The following is a 17879-nucleotide window of genomic DNA, read 5'->3' as shown; positions in this document are numbered from 1 at the left end:
CGCCTAGAGAAGTTCCTTTAGCATTTGTTGTCAAGCTGGTTTGGTGGTACTGAATTCTCTTAGCTCTTGCTTGTCTGTAAAGCTTTTGATTTCTCCATCAAATCTGATAGAGATGCTTGCTGGGTAGAGTAATCTTGGGTGTAATTTCTTCCCTTTCATCACTTTAAATATGTCATGCCACTCCCTTCTGGCTTGTAGAGTTTCTGCTGAGAAATCAGCTGTTAACCTTATAGGAGTTCCCTTGTATGTTATTTGTCATTTTTCCCTTGCTGCTTTCAATAATTCTTCTTTGTCTTTAATTTTTGTCAATTTGATTACTGTGTGTTTTGGCATGTTTCTCCTTGGGTTTATCCTGCCTGGGACTCTCTGCACTTCCTGGACTTGGGTGGCTATTTCCTTGTCCATGTTAGGGAAGTTTTCAACTATAATCTCTCTCTTCTAATATTTTCTCAGGTCCTCTCTCTCCTCTCCTTCTGGGACCCCTTTAATGTGAATGTTGGTGAATTTAATGGTGTCCCAGAGGTCCCTTAGGCTGTCTTCATTTCTTTTCATTCTTTTTTCTTCATTCTGTTCCACAATAGTGAATTCCACCGTTCTGTCTTCCAGGTCTTTTATCTGTTCTTCTGCCTCAGCTATTCTACTATTGATTCCTTCTAGTGTATTTTCATTTCAGTTATGGTATTGTTCATCTCTGTTTGCTTGTTCTTTAATTCCTCTAGGTCTTTGTTAAACATTTCTTGCATCTTCTCCGTCTTGGCCTCCATTCTTTTTCCAAGGTCCTGGATCATCTTCACTATCATTATTCCGAATTCTTTTTCTGGAAGGTTGCCTATTTACACTTCATTTAGTTGTTTTTCTGGGGTTTTATCTTGTTTCTTCATCTGGTACATAGCCCTCTGCCTTTTCATCTTGTCTTTCTGTGAATGTGGTTTTTGTTCCACAGGCTGTAGGACTGTAGTTCTGCCTGCTTCTGCCCTCTGATGGATGAGGCTATCTAAGAGGCTTGTGCAGGTTTCCTGACGGGAGGGACTGGTGGTGGTAGAGCTGGGTGTTGCTCTGGTGGGCAGAGCTCAGTAAAACTTTAATCTGCTTGTCTGCTGATGGGTGGGGCTAGGTTCCTTCCCTGTTGGTTGTTTGGCCTGATGCGACCCAACACTGGAGCCTACCCGGCTCTTTGGTGGGGTAATGGTGGACTGTGGGAGGGCTCACGCCAAGGAGTACTTCCCAGAACTTCTGCTGCCAGTGTCCTTGTCCTCCTGGTGAGCCACAGCCACCCCTCACCTCTGCAGGAGACCCTCCAACACTAGCAGGTAGGTCTGGTTCAGTCTCCTGTGGGGTTACTGCTCCTTCTCCAGGTCCTAATGCGCACACTACGTTGTGTGTGCCCTCCAAGAATGGAGTCTCTGTTTCCCCTGTCCTGTTGAAGTCCTGCAATCAAATCCCGCTAGCCTTCAAAATCTGATTCTCTAGGAATTCCTCCTCCTGTTGCCGGACCCCCAGGCTGGGAAGCCTGACGTGGGGCTCAGAACCTTCACTCCAGTGAGTGGACTTCTGTGGTATAAGTGTTCTCCAGTTTGTGAGTCACCCACCCAGCCGTTATGGGATTTGATTTTATTGTGATTGCGCAGCTCCTACCGTCTCATTGTGGCTTCTCCTTTGTCTTTGGATGTGTGGTATCTTTTTTGGTGAGTTCCAGTGTCTTCCTATCGATGACTGTTCAGCAGTTAGTTGTGATTCCCATGCTCTCACAAGAGGGAGTGAGCGCACGTCCTTCTACTCCACCATCTTGAACCAATCTTCAGGGAGGTAAGTACTTTTTAAATAACACTGGCTCTTTTGGGTAAAAACAAAACAAAACAAAAAAAAGCTTTGTAGATGCCAATGTGTTGCATGAAAGAAATTATGCTGAAAAGCTGCAAGAAATTAAATCAGATCTGGTCCTCCCCTCTCCTTTCTTCTCTAGTGTATAGGCCATCCCCATCTTTCCCCTTCTCTCCAAATAAAACAAAATCACAACCACATCCACATGCAACTTTTTTTTGGCTAAGTGTTTATGCATAAGCTTACTGATTATGGACAAGAGGGCTCAAAATACTCTCAGGCAGATATTAGAATTGGACAGAATTAGGATGTCCTTTAATGGAGCCAAAAGGGTGGATCATACCAACAATTTACTTATTACCATAAGTATAGACAAAAGGAAATGAAATAGAACAAATAGATTGTAGAAACTATATAAGATGCTGATTAGTGGAAAGGAAGTCGACATCAAGGTCAGCTATCTTTGTGAACTAACTCATTTTATCTCTATGTCCATGTTCTCCTGATTTCTCTAGGGAAAAAAGAAAAAGACACTGTCTTACACAGACAACATATCAGAAAAACTGCTGCTAAGCCATTTTTTGACCCACTCATCTCCTAGAGTACCTTAACAGGCTCCTGACATGCCTACCAAGCATCTGGCTTGAGAAAATCTTAGATTAACAGAAAACAGACTTCACTACACAATCGCAATATATACAAAGAAACAGCTTCCTAAACAAAACATGAAAATTCAGTAAACTTCCACAATGTTCACTGCAGCTCTATTTACAATAGCCAGGACATAGAAGCAACCTAAGTGTCCATCAACAGATGAATGGATAAAGAAGATGTGGCACACATATACAATGGAATATTACTCAGCCATACAAAGAAATGAAATTGAGTTATTTGTAGGGAGGTGGATGGACCTAGAGTCTGTCATACAGAGTGAAGTAAGTCAAAAAGTGAAAAACAAGTACTGTGTGCTAACACATATATATGGAATCTAAAACAACATAAAAATGGTTCTGAAGAACCTAGGGGCAAGACAGGAATAAATATGCAGATGTAGAGAATAGACTTGAGGACATGGGGAGGGGGAAGGGTAAGCTGGGACGAAGTGAGAGAGTGGCATGGACTTATATATACTACCAAATGTAAAATAGATAGCAAATGGGAAGCAGGTGCATAGCACAGGGAGATCAGCTCGGTGCTTTGTGACCACCTAGAGGGGTGGGATAGGGAGGGTGGGAGGGAGACACAAGAGGGGAGAGATATGGGGATATATGTATATATATAGCTGATTCACTTTGTTATAAAGCAGAAACTAACATACCACTGTAAAGCAATTATACTGTAATAAAGATGTTAAAAAAAATTCAATAAACCTTAAAAAGGAGCTTTAGAACTAAACATTGGATCTAAAAGCTAATATGCTCATTATAATAATAGTAACAGAAGTAGCAGTGGCTGCAGTGTTGTGGCAGTGGCAGTAGCAGCTCCTCCCCCATTTACTGAGAGCTTACTCAGTGCCAGGGACGGATGGCTTTACTAATTTCTCATTTAATCATTATTACAACCCTTTGAGTTTGATGACAATGCATAACCATACACCACACTATCTAGGTTTACCTCTTTCATTACATTTTTCCTTAAAAAAAAAAAGCAAAAAACAAACTTAGATATTAACTTTAAAAAATGGAATGGGGCTTCCCTGGTGGCGCAGTGGTTGAGAGCCCGCCTGCCAATGCAGGGGACACGGGTTCGTGCCCCGGTCCGGGAAGATCCCACAGGCTGTGGAACGGCTATGCCCATGAGCCATGGCCGCTGAGCCTGCGCGTCTGGAGCCTGTGCTCCGCAACAGGAGAGGCCACAACAGTGAGAGGCCCGCGTACCGCAAAAAAAAAAAAAGAATGAGATGTTACCTTGAAACATTCTGATTATTTTTAAAATGATGTCTTAAACACACACACACACACACACAAACTCTTTTCAGAGTCACTACAAATGGGCAGAATTTAGTAGATATTACAATTCTAGTAAGGTTCTTAAAATAGCCCTTTGAGGTTGGTATAGTATTTTTTCTGCATTTAAATGGATTAGCTTAGAGTCATTACTGCTCAAATGATACTAATCACTTTAATTCTGATTTAAGGGACATGCAGGGCCAGCCCAGATAAACTGTCATGTCAGCAGCAACCTCAATCTCCCAGGAAAGCCTTTTAGCAATACATATAAATCTTGTCTATGGCTCTAGGGGTATTCCTTCTTATTTACAATGTAGCTAACAGATATTTTATCAGAGCAACTTATAGAAGTAAATTTAAAGAAAAATATCTTTTAAATTTATTTAAGAAAAATAAATATTTAAAGCAAATATCATCAGAAAGTAAAATAAAGAAATCTATACTTTAAAAAAATCTGAGTGTTAAAACCTCTTTACAGTTTTGCTCTCTTTTTACGAATACTGGGTACTGTTTTAAAATATTAAATTCACTCTTCAGAGAAAGCCTTAACAATGTTTTTGTGACTACTGTAACAATTCCCATCAAAACACTTTCTTCTCACATCCTTGTATGAATGCCATTTAACTTGTGATATGTAATTTCCAAAATAAATAAATACATACATACATACATACATTTATACCTGGGCTTATAAACCCATTTTCTTGTAGTTTTAAGTTTGAATAGCTAGATTTCTAGTGTCTCTTGATTATAAAAAATTAGTCAGACAAAAATGCTTAATAAAATCTTTTTAGAGGATATGATTTATTGCAGTTAATCTGATTATTTTTAAAGACACAGCTTCAAGAAAATTAAAGGAAATTTTGATCTGTAGCTGCAGAAAGAAGTATACTTTTTAATTTTGAAGAAAACAATCTTTTGAAGACTTGCAGGGCAGAGTACATAAAGATAACCTACCAACAAACTCAGTACAATATCAAATAATAAACTGCCAATCATAACTAAAATAATATGGGTATGACTGAAAAAAGAACAAGGGTATGTTTCACTTTACACTCTGGTTGTATTTCTATAGTTTTATTTAAGCCATATTGTGGAAAACAGAATACTATAAATGCTCAAAAGGTAATTTCTACTAAGAACTCAGTTTTAAATTATTTGTAAAGCAGACTTAATGCCAAAGTTATTTGCTTGCAGATTTGAAATTTATTTGAATTGTTTAAAATGCCATTTGTGTTCTTATAGAATAAAGTGCCACGAGCAATCAATCTCATGTTAAAGTCAGAGGACTTGTTACTAGAAACCTGATACAAAATAGTAAGAGAACTAGAAAGATGCATTAATACTGCTTCAGCTGTTCTCAGAGAATGATAATTTAAAAAAAAGAATTTATTTATTTATTTGTTTTTTTTTGGCTGCATTGGGTCTTCATTGCTGCGCGTGGGCTTTCTCTAGTTGCTGCGAGTCTGTGCTACTCTTCGTTGCTGTGCACAGTCTTCTCGTTGCAGTGGCTTCTCTTGTTGTGGAGCACGGGCTCTGTGTGCAGGGGCTTCAGTAGTTGTGGCTCTCGGCTCTAGAGCACAGGCTCAGTAGTTGTGACACGTGGGCTCTAGAGCCCAGGCTCAGTAGTTGTGGCTCGTGGGCTCTAGAGTGCAGGCTCAGTAGTTGTGGTGCATGGGCTTAGCTGCTCTGTGGCATGTGGGATCTTCCCAGACCAGGGCTCGAACCCACGTGCCCTGCATTGGCAGGTGGATTCTTAACCACTGTGCCACCAGGGAAGCCCCGAGAATGATAACTTTTAACAGCATTCCATAATAGCTCTAATAGGCAAGTCACAAAAATTGAACTATTTTTTATATATTAATACTTGAGACTGTGGCCCAAATCTTATAATAAGTTTTAAAAATTTAATTCATGTTGCTTAAGATATACTTTTTGGTAAATACTCTTACAATGAAAATAGTGAGATTATTAGTTTAAGTGTAGTAATTAAAATCAGGGTTCAACCCCAAGCTCTTTCACTTATTAGGGTTGAACAATCTTGGAGAAACTGCTTGATTTTTCTATGACTCAGTTTCATCATGTATTGAAAGGGAAAAATAGTACCTACCTCATAAGGTTGGTGTGATGATTAAAAGAAGTTAATCTTTATAAAGCACTTAGCATAATGCCACACACAGTATTCAATAACTGTGTGCTATTATCATCATTCTGGGTTTTATTGTTGAATGCAACAAATGCCAAATTCTCTTCTCTTGTTGGGGCTTAATATAACAAAGTCAAAGAATGAAAATTTCTCATCAGGGCATAGTAATGATTTCTGACCTACCAGCTACCCAGTTTACTGTAATATTTTCACTTTCTTGTGTTTATAACAATTAAAATTAGATGCATAAAAACAATAAGAACTTATTATGTCTTTCACTGAAATATCAGTAGAGGTTACCTACCTGTGTAGCTCTTCTGTTTTGTCTTCAGTTGGACCTACGATTAGTAAACAATGGCGAAGAACAGCTGCCATGACACGAAACTGATGAGAATCACCCTATGGCAAATAAAAGAGAGGTGAGGAAAAATTGGGGATTGAATGAATGCCTTAATGAAGAAGTCCGGTACATTACTACAACCCTGGGAGTCATCCTATGGCCCATCTAACACCCAAAACAGTTATTCTTATGCCATACATAATAGAAGTCAGGATATTCTAGGAAGAATTCCCAAGTATTAACAAAGTATTAACTAAGTGAATTGTCATCATCTCATATGAACAGCTACAGCCACTGCCAGAAATGGCTGAAACCATAAGTTATTGATCTATCCTTCCCCTTATGACATGTCAGGCAAAGAGAAATATGATCAGCATCCATATATTATTACCTACTCTGTTTTACCTGTCCATAAGATTTAATTCAACTAGGGATCTTTTCCATTTCCAGAAAGTCTAGATTCTTTTGTTGGATAGTATACTGTTCCAGTTTACGAGTCATTATAAAAATTCAAACAGATATAATACTATCAGTATTTTAGAAGCGGGTTGTACATCCTTAATAAAAATGTCTTATCTCTTAACTTTCAAAAACAATGCATTAAAATCTATAATCTATCAACTTCATTTTAATGAATCTTCTTAATCTCCTAGTTCCTCCAAATCTTATTCCTAGTTTCTCCAAAGCGACCAGCAAGTGATGAAAAATAAGCACTCTTGAGTTTAATCTCCTATTTTCCCAATGTTTACTCATTGGTAGTGGTATTAGACACACATAGAGTCCGAGGGAAAGCAAATAATAGGAAATAAGCTGAGCTCTGAATAATCACTTGGTTTACCTCCTAATTTATCATGAGATCTTGGGCCACTACAATTTTTTTAATCATCTGAATCAAGGTTGTACCTTTCTTCTTCCAAATTTTTAGTAATTAAGAAGACATGAAATTAGTGATAATTATCTATTATAATCAGATCCTGGATATGTTATATTTCAGGAAGGTTCCAATTACTTCAAAAGCTATTAAAATTTTTAAAGCTCTGTATATACATAATTGATTTCAAGTCTGTATAAAGTGAAATATATTCACATATTATACATATATAGCCTATATTTATATATATAACTCAGCCCTTCTAGGAAGATGTCTTTTATAAAATCTAACAAACAATAGCACAGTTTCATTACTCATAATGTGGATAACAATATTTTAAAATAACACCATCATGTGTAGATTTGGAAGAGATGAAGGTCTCAGTGGCATAACAGAAAAAGCACTTTACTTAGAGTCAGGAGTCTAGGTTGTGACCTTAGGCAAGTCATATGGCTTCTCTAAGCCAAAGTTTCCCCATATGCATCTCCACAAACATGAGATTGTTAGGGTTGTAAAAGGATTAAAGAAGATGATACACATGAAAATGCTTAGTACTTTCAGTGAAATATTTGAGGGTGAGGGGAAGGATGAGGCAGGAAGGAAACAAAAGGTAAGACTGATAGAGCTGAAATGAGTGATAACGAAATTATTGCGTGTTGGGGAGGGGGACCGGTGGAATGCTAGAGACACTAAGGGTTTGGAATGAACACTGTTCCACTTGCCATCTATCTTCAAATGCCTGAATCAAAATTCTCTAATATGCAAATATACTTTTACATATCCCACATTATATGAACCACACTGAAATGCATGTGAAACTCACCCATTACTTAACTCTTAAAAAGTTCATATTTTCCTTGGTTTTGATAATTAACTAAGAATGCACTTCCTTTTAAACTAGATTTTCCTTTATTTTAAATATCACAATCATTTTCCTCTCATGCTGATGTTGACAAGCCCCTTGCAAAACTCCATTTTGGTCCTTCCACTATTTGCAACTGTAAGTGAAAATCCTACTTCCTTCCATCCCCTTTCCTCCTGCCCCAATTTTCATGACACCAATTCCCCAGTTGTACCCTGTAGGTCTGCCTGCCCTCTTTTACTGTCCACTAAATTCTATTTCTTTACTCAAAACAACTACTGAAGTCCCGGGATTGTGTGCCTCTACTTTTAGTATCAATGACTCCTTTTCATCCTCCAGGTCTCAGAGAAGCCCCTTCTTTGACCACCTTATTTAGGTAGATTCCTTTTTTCATTATCTCTATCATTGTATCTTGCTATGATTTCTTTCAGGAAATCATAATCTGTAATTCCACATTTGTTTACATACTTACATATGCATTGTTTTCTCCATTCATCTAGTACCTTCACAAGTTTTAGAGGGCATGTGTTTAACAAAGTGTTCAATAATTTTTAATGTAAATGAAAAGTAAAACAAACAAAAAAGCGCTCAAATCATAAGTGTACAGCTAGATAAATTTTCACAAAATGAGCACGCCCATACAACCAGCATGAAAACAAAGCAACACCAAGATTGAGAACCCCAGAATTGCCCTCATGACCCCTTCAAATGACAGATCTGCTCTTCAATTGTAATTCTAACATTTAACATCATGGGTTAGTGATTTTTGTTGTCACAAATTTTAAGTGAATGGAATCATAAAATATAGACCCTTCTGTATCTGGTTGTGAGATTCATCCATGTTGTTGTGTACAGGTGCAGTTTGTTCATTTTCACTGCTTGAGAGTGGTGCTATTCAAAGTGCAGTTTGTGGACCACTACTGGTCCACACCCTGTTTGCCACTGATCTGCAAAGTCATAAGTACAGAAGGTACACCTGAACATTTAGAAACTTTTCAAGCAGTCTGACATTGTGTGTAATATTGTATTATACAAGAGTTCCATTCTGACAGCTAAGGAAAGAAATCTGGTCCCTTGCACTTAGGTTAGGAAAGCACTGCTGGCCACATAGCACAGGGAGATCAGCTCGGTGCTTTGTGTCCACCTAGAGGGATGGGATAGGGAGGGTGGGAGGGAGACACAAGAGGGAGGAGATATGGGGATGTATGTATATGTATAGCTGATTCACTTCGTTATAAAGCAGAAACTAACACACTATTGTAAAGCAATTATACTCCAATAAAGATGTTAAAAAAAAAAAAAGCAAGCACTGCTGAATACAGTGAGTATATTACAATTCACTTATCCATTCTGCTCTTGATGGACACTTGGACTATACTGAAGAGTGCTGCTATGAACATACTTTCTTATATGTCATTTGGTATGCTGGGTCGTAGGGCATATACATATGACAGACTTTAGAAGGTACTGCCAAACAGTGTTTCAAAGTGTTTATACCAGCTTACACTCCCACCAGTTGCTCTACAGCTGCGCCAACACTTGGTATTGTCAGCCTTTTAAATTTGTCATTCTCATGGATGTGCAGAGATTTTATTATGCATTTTCCTGATGACTGATAAAGTTGAACACCTTTTCTTATGTCTACTGGTCATTTGGATAGCTCTTTTATGAAGTGCCTGTTCAAGCCTTTTGCATATTTTTCTATAGGGTTAATTGACATTATTTGTAGGACTTGAATATATTCTAGTAGAGTCCTTTATTGCATATATGTGTTGAAAATATCATCTCCCATTTGGTGGCCTGTTTTTTACTTTCTTCTCTTGATGAACTAATTTTAATTTTAAGACCAATTTGTCTATTTTTCCTTTATGGTTTGATCTTTATTTTGTCCTGTTTTAAAAATCTTTGCCTATTTAAGAAATTTTTGACTTGTTTAAAATAAAGTCATGGGGCTTCCCTGGTGGCGCAGTCGTTGAGAGTCCGCCTGCCAATGCAGGGGACACGGGTTCGTGCCCCAGTCCGGGAAGATACCACATTGCAGTGAAGCGGCTGGGCCTGTGAGCCATGGCCGCTGGGTCTGCGCGTCTGGAACCTGTGCTCCTCAACGGGAGAGGCCACAACAGTGAGAGGCCCGCATACCGAAAAAAAAAAAAGTCATGAAGATAATCTTCTGTTTCTTTCCAAAAGCTTTATCATTTTACCTTTTACATTTAAGTCTCTTATCCATCTCAAATTAATTTTTCTGTATGGTAATAAGGTAGGGATTTAAATTCATTTTTAACTGATTAAAAAGCCCACCTTTTCCCCACTGCAATTCAGTGTTACCTGTATCATAAGTCAGTTGACTGTATATGTGTAGGTTTATTTCTAGATTCTTTATTCTATTAGTCTGCCTCAATAAATATTTGTTGAATGAGAGCTATCATTTAAAATGTCTTACTTAACAAAGGTCAGAGTGTACACTATTTCCTACTATTGGTTGTTCTGCTGGGTGACTTTACATAAACAATTTGAACTCTTTGATCTTTAGTGTCCTCATTTGTCAAATGAGATTAATGCTCCTCCTATCTTATACAGATGCTTGAAAGAGTAAATATAATTGCTCTTTTTAAAACAATACACAGTTTATACAACTGTCATTTACTTCTTCATGAGCTAAGTTTTTTTTTTTTTTTTTGCGGTACGCGGGCCTCTCACTGTTGTGGCCTCTCCCGTTGCGGAGCACAGACTCTGGACGCGCAGGCTCAGCGGCCATGGCTCACGGGCCTAGCCGCTCTGCGGCATGTGGGATTTTCCCGGACCGGGACACGAACCCGTGTCCCCTGCATTGGCAGGCGGAGTCAACCACTGCGCCACCAGGGAAGCCCATGAGCTTAGTTTTGATATCTTTAGGGCATCAACAGTCTCTCCTCTGTAATCCTACTATCTCCAAAGGTTGAGAAGGCAAAAAAATCCCTAAGACAGAGGAGGAAGAAAGAGAAAGCAAGCAGGCTTGTTGTGACAGTAGAAATCAAAATGAGATAACACCAAAAGAGAGGTAAAAACTCATGAAACTCTTTGGGATCTTTGTTGGGGGGGAGGGAATCTTTTTATACAGGCTTTGTTTCTTATTCATAGATTCCACTACTGTACTATTGCTTTCTTCTCCTGTGCAACCTGTGGAAGATTTTCACGTTTGTTTGGTAAAGGTATCAATATCCTCATACCTTTGTCATTCAACACTTCAACCAATCTAATCAATGCCTGAGAAAAAAGTCTGAAAGGAGAATACCTCACACCAATGAGTCCTAAACTGGTTTTGTTATCCCAGGGTAGTTCTCATTACTTCAAGAAGGTTTAGGAAACTTGTCTTATGAAAATTCAATTTCAATTCTACACAAAGTGAAACACAAATACACACTCAACCACAAACGTACACATGCACTCTTACTTGGAAATATAGCTATACATCAGGTAGTATTTCACCCTATGTCTTACCCTTGCCATTTTGCAGTTATTTGTCCTACTAAATTGCGTATGTTCCTTACAGGCAAAGATTAAGTATTCCACCTCCACATCTTTTACATTTAACATGGTGCCGGGCATAAAGTAATAAATGCTTTTTGAATTAACTTACAAAAGGAAATATAAATATTATAAAATAGTGTGCTGTATCTCCAAAAAGGCTAGAATCTGCTCTCTAAACAACGTTATTAAATGTTTTAGGTTTCTAGAAAAATTAGTAGTTTTGAAAATTTAAAAGGTATCATAAACTTTCCCTCCTCCCTGTCACTTTGGCTATTTCTCTTATATACTTCCACTATACAGATAGCAAACTGTATCACATTTTATTTCTCATAAAACAAATATTCATTGAACACCTACTCTGTGCTAGGTATGTTGCTTAGCAGAAAGACTATGCCAGTGAGGTCAGACATACCCCCAAAGATCAAGAATATATGGCATTTGTAGCATCTGTGCACTTCTGAGTTGATTCTTTTTTATTTTCAAACATATAGAAAATATAGAGAAGAATAGTAAATAATGTGACAAACAGTTATATATCCATCTGTTTACATGTCTGTTTTTCCTATGAGACTGTTAGTTCTCTGAGGGCAGAGATGCTTTATATTGCATCTTGTGTGCCTAATACAGAACTTTGCACATATTGGGCACTCAATAATAAATGTTTGTTGAAAAAATGACTCAGTTAAAAAACATGGTACAGAGTGAAGCTTTACTTTTAATTAAATAATGTCAAGTCCTTTTTTCACACTTCCTTCAAAGTCTCTAAAATCATTATGGGGCTAATCTCTTCTGTTACGATGTGACATTCCCAATTAACTCCTATAGATACTCACTGTCTTATCTCACTCAGATAGCATCCTTTGACTACTCAGATACTTGTACTACTTCTCTGTTTGCACTTGGCTGTCTGGCTCTAACATGTGTGTTGGTCCTTGTATTTTCTCATTACATTGCATTGATACCTAGGAAGCACTGCAGAAGGGAATGTGTGCTAAGTAAGGGATCTCTAGAATAACATGCTTTCCTCCATGAACAGGGAGATTTAGCAAAGTGCTGAAGCAAGAAGACGACAAGACCATTCCCATTAACTTTTCTAGAACTGATTTGGGGTCCTATAAAAGGAATAATTTGACTTTTTTAAACATACTACCTCCAGGAAAGGGAGAGAAAGACGGAGGAAGGCAGGGAGACAGACTGACACCACATATGGAAATAAGGCCAGCTACATTTCCTAATGAATGGAAAGGAATCTCTGAATTAATATGCTTGATGGCATTGGCTTCCAGGCAGGAATTTAACATTGAGGGATGAACCTAAAATGAACAAATCACACTAATTTGCTAAACCTCAAAAACCCTAATTTTCTGTTTTTTTGTAAATTGTAAATGAACAGTCATAAAAATACCTACTGAAACAGTTAAAACCAAAACCAAACATCTGCATTTTCTGTGACAACTGAGTTGTAAAGTAGGTAAAGATTTTAAAAAGTGAAATGCCAGGGGTTTGAGAGGTGTAAACTAGCACTATTCTTCTGAAGGTCAGTTTGGTAATACATATAAATTTAAATACATATGATATACACAAAAAACCCTAAAGTTTTGAAAAACCCTTTGGCCCATGAATTTCAGGAATTTATCTACAAAGATTTTACAACAAGAAAATTCACCGTGTATTACTATGTAAAACAGCAAACAACTGCAAACAATACAAATCTTTACACATAGGGGATTTGTTAAAGGTTGATAGATCCTTATGAAGGAATACTCTTAAGTATTTTTATACATATACTTATGAGTATTCTTTCATAAAGATTTATTATCTTTATGAGAAGAAAGTGGTTGTTAAAAATTTTTTTTGGTTGCAGAACTCTTTTTATACCCCAAATGAAATCCAGTTATGACCTAAATTTAAAGAAAAACAATAGCAACAGCAACAATCAAAGGTGCTGGGTTTTTCTGGCCACGCTGTGCAGCCTGTGGGGCATGTGACATCTTAGTTCTCCTACCAGTGATCGAACCCCTACCCCCCTGGAGTGGGAGCGCAGAGTCTTAACCACTGGACAGCCAGGGAAGTCCCCAAAGGCGCTCTTTTTAAAGAAAGGGTGGGGAACTTGAAACACTGTCCACTCATCCCCAGAGGTTACTCCTAGGAACATTATGGCTTCAAGGAACACACTGTGTAATCCACTACTCTTCAAGAACATTTATTGTGGGAAAAAGAGCAAGATGATAAAATGACTGCATTTTTTGTAAAAAAAATATATATATATATTATCTTTGAATGGTAGGTTTATAGGTAATTTGTATTTTCTTATTGCTTGTATGCTTTTTTCCCTTAGATCTGCAGTATTATTTAGCATGTATTATTTTCATAAGGAAAATATTTTTAAATCTATATTTTAAAGTTGGATTCTTCTGTACAGTAAGCTTTCCATATCCCTTTATTTCAGCTGGTATTTTAAGGTATTAACAATTCTTTAGATGCTTGCTCAACTAGAGAAAGATGTCTTTTATCTGACAATCAAGGAGATATTAAAATTCAGGTAAATGGACCCTTACTGGCAAGTTTCTCTACATCCTTACTACAGATTTCCCTTATGCTAAGTTACGTATACCTCAGTAAAAAGTACTCTATGTTCTGATTTCTGTGTCTTTTCACATGCTGTTCAATTTCTGTGAAATGTTTCATACTCCCATTCAAATAGCCAAATCATTCTCAGTCTTCAGATCTCAGGAGAGACTTTCAGGGGTCTTCTCTAACTATACTAAGTATTCTCCATCATTGTACTGTTTCTCTCCTAGTACTTAACACAATTTAAATTATATATTTGTTTACTTATTACCTATATCACCAATAAAACTGAAGTCTGCAGAGACTATGTGTATTATTTGCCAATATATTACACAACGCCTAGCATAATACCTGGCAATTGTTCATAAATATTTGTTGACTGATTTACTAAATGCTTGCTAAAATTTGAATTTAGAGACTTATGGAGACTCAAGTGGTTTAAAATAAGCTTTCCCACACTCTTGCCTAAGTGGGTTGGCAAGGTCCTGTTTTCAATACTGTTCACAATTTCTGATAACTTCAATAATAGCCCAGAGTCATATTAACTAGGCACATTTTATAATGCTTGTATAAAGTGATCCATGACTCACGAGAGTTCTGTTGAGATGCTGCTTCACGACTACTGATCCTTTATCATGTATCTTTTGGAAAATAAACATTCTATAATACAGAATAAGTATTTGCCACTTCAACATTTTCTAAAGCTTCTTCCAGCCCTGCTATAAATTATAATTGAAGCACACTAATTAGGGCTAATCTCAATATACTGATATTTATTACATATCATTCCATACATATGCTGATGTGTGGCCACTGAACTATAAACCCTTTCTGTCAGGAATCTGAAGAGCATAAGCTACTATTTGGGGCACAATTTAAATAACAGGGGCTCCAACAATGGCAAACCAACAGTCTCAGAAGAGCTCTTGCAACTAAATGGAGAACTTAAAAACACCAAAACAAACAGTGTAAGAAAAATAACCATAGAAGGTACCAAATAAGCATAGAGAAATAACATTTTAAATACTTCCAAATATTTGGTTTCAAAGCATAAATGGAGCATGTGGGCTTTCCACATCTTTTTCTGCCAAGTCCCAGGAAAAACTGACCATACTACAGTCATCTAAAACAGCTGTTAGGACTGATCTTCAAATATTTGGTTTCAAAATATAGACCTATTTGCACTTTAAAACCCAGATGCCTGCATACTCCTACTATAGCACTGCACTGAGATAATCCTTTCAAAGTAGGCTGCTGGCAAAAACAGATCTTTATTCATGGTAAGAACTGCTTCAAATGGACACAGCAAAATGTTAGCCTAAGTCCTAAAGTCAATTGTCAGAAAAGATAATTTGCTCTGGCACCAAAATACTTTTATTTTCTTTCTTTTTTAAGGCAGAGACTAAATTTTATGAGTTATTTAAGGTTAAATAGAGTGGGTAAATGTGAAATGTTAAGATTCTAGAAGCAAGGGAAAAAGTTTATGTCCAGTTTACTTAAAATTATTGACTTCCTTAAACTAAGCTTCTTGTTTAGCATATTGTTCTTGTGGGTACTCAAATTTAAACTATCAAATCTGCCTCACTTTGGGTTGCTAGAAGGTCCAAGCCACAGAGAAGGATCTTAGTCTAGCAATAAGTCAAGTGGTTTAAAATAAACTTTCCCATATTCTGGTATAATTATACTTGTTTTCTAGGACTCTGTTATAAGCATGGCTATCTAGTTGTCCTACACTTCTGATAGTTATCTAACACTACAGAGTAACGGGTTAGGAGACTAGGATGATAGGTGATAAACAGTGTCTTTTACTCTACTGAGCAGACATCAATTCTGATTGATCAATTTCAACTTGCCTGAATATCTTTGTTTCTTTAAGACTGCAGGCAATGAAAATGCCTATACCTTTATGAATCACATTGTTTTGTTTCCCTTTAAATCCATCATTTAAACCTTGTTCCTGAAAGAGGCACTTAAAAAAAAAAAAGACACATGATAGTACAACTCAGAAAAGGAACTGTATTTGGCATCTTACAAAACAGTAGTCAATCTTCACCCTATTCTTCTGATAAGTGTTACACAAATGGGAAGAATAAGAGTTATAATGGTTAAGAAATGTATCTTGAGTCATTTAACTGATTAATGAGGGAACTGGAAACTTTTTCCATTTCCCTACTTAGCATTCGTCTCTGGCAGGCAGCTCTAAGGACACCCCAAACCAATGAAATTCCAAGTAGATAAGAATATTCTTCTCAACCTTACCTCTTTATGCACCTTCCAACTGTCTACCGTCACATTGAAGAGAGCTTTGAGGGCCTCAATGGCACAGTCTGTCTCCTGAGGTGAGAGAGGAGGTCCATTACGGTCTATGGCCGATTCATATTCATCGGTCCACTTGATGCTAAAGGCACTTTCCAAGATCTGGGTTAGCAGCGGTAGTCCTTGGAGCTCATAGCGCAATTGTGACCTGATGTCGGTGTGCAAAAGTGACAGGACGAAGAGCAAGCGCAAGTCAAAGCACTTAATGTCATTGATAAACTTTCGGTCCTTGCACTTTCTCAGGAGGTTACAGAGCTTTGCAGCAAGGTTAAGTTCCAGGCTGAGCTGCTGTGCCATCTGACTGTTGAACACTATGTTACAAAGACATTTTAATGACTCCACAATAACTGGGAACTCTGACACCTTCTCCAAAGAATCATCCGACTCATTTAGCTTGGCTAGTCGCAGCAGTATCTGCATATTTTCCTTAGTTGTTACAGGAACTAAAACCTTTTTGTCTCTGGAGAGAATGCGGAGAACTTCAAGGCAGGACACTTGACATGTTGTTGGGATGTCCTTTAAAAGGACTTTAAATATGCCTTCACAGAGTTTCTGGAAAACAAGAATGAGTATGAAAAAATCATTATTTGGCTTAAGTGATTTAAAACAGAATGTTTCTCTATCAATGTATTTAACTGCAGTTCAAGATCTGGCTAGAAAAGGTTTTTACTTTTTTAAAGTCACAGAATGTTAGAACTGAAAGAGACCTTATATTTGGTGTACTTCTTTTACTTTACAGATATGAAAACTGAGGGCCAGAAAGGTTAAGTTACTTGTATGGGGCCAGAGTGAATTAGTGGGGCTGCAAAAGATAGAGTATAGGTTTCCTAATTTCCAGCCCAATATTCTTTCTATAAAATCACTTATTCTCTTTTAAACTGACTAGTTTCAAATGTCTTATATGGCTTTGTTCTCAATGAATTTTTAACATCAGACTACACATACTATCAGGATAGAAGGTAATCATCTGAATCATAGCTGTTTCCTTCCTGGAAATAAAGATTAGTGCCTTGAGAATTGGTTCACAATTGGCTACAAGTATAGGCTCTCATAAAAAGACTTAAAGAAGTCTGCATTTCTGCCCAGTTTCAGCTGTGCTATTTCTTCTGAGTAGTACTACTGCAGTAGTCCCATGTTTTATAAACCTTAGAACTCTCTTTAGCTAACGTGTAATAACATTTAATCATCAAATGACCCCAGAGATCTTTTGCTGACAACACTGATAAAAATTATTCCAAGTGTTGGGTTCCAAAGAGGGCTCAGCTAGCATATATGATGCCTTTGAGTCAACTGCAAAAAGGTGCCCCTCTCCAGGCTAACTGCAAAAAATGTTCCTACTGGGTGGACAAATTACAAAACAGCCCTCTTCCTCTGGGCAGCCCTGTGCCAGGACACATGGCTTGGGAAGCTCAGAGTGTGGGCAGGATCTTAAGCTTCCCTTTGTTCTCTTGGTGTAGGGCACAGATTACACAAATATATGCAGTAGTCCTGGTTCC

At 37.5% G+C, this 17879-nt stretch overlaps 1 protein-coding gene across 9 annotated transcripts in view; it reads right to left on the bottom strand.

The window, feature by feature from the left end:
- RIC8B (RIC8 guanine nucleotide exchange factor B) overlaps positions 1–17879 on the bottom strand; it is a 121238-nt gene that overhangs the window by 61591 nt on the left and 41768 nt on the right. For all 9 annotated transcript variants that reach the window (XR_004483087.2, XR_007470107.1, XR_004483088.2 and 6 more), the window contains exons 3-4: positions 16327–16935; positions 6221–6315 (exon numbers count right to left, since the gene is read on the bottom strand). Coding sequence is in view for 4 of the 9 variants with exons in the window: in XM_049694416.1 (XP_049550373.1) it covers positions 6221–6315; positions 16327–16935 (704 nt within the window). In the remaining 5 variants the exon portion in view is untranslated. The remainder of the gene's footprint in view (positions 1–6220; positions 6316–16326; positions 16936–17879) is intronic.

The sequence above is a fragment of the Orcinus orca genome, chromosome 11 (genome assembly GCF_937001465.1).
Source record: "Orcinus orca chromosome 11, mOrcOrc1.1, whole genome shotgun sequence".
Classification (NCBI taxonomy): domain Eukaryota; kingdom Metazoa; phylum Chordata; class Mammalia; order Artiodactyla; family Delphinidae; genus Orcinus; species Orcinus orca.
The sequence above is the reverse complement of the archived record's forward strand: the minus strand, read 5'-3'. Positions and strand labels throughout refer to the sequence as shown.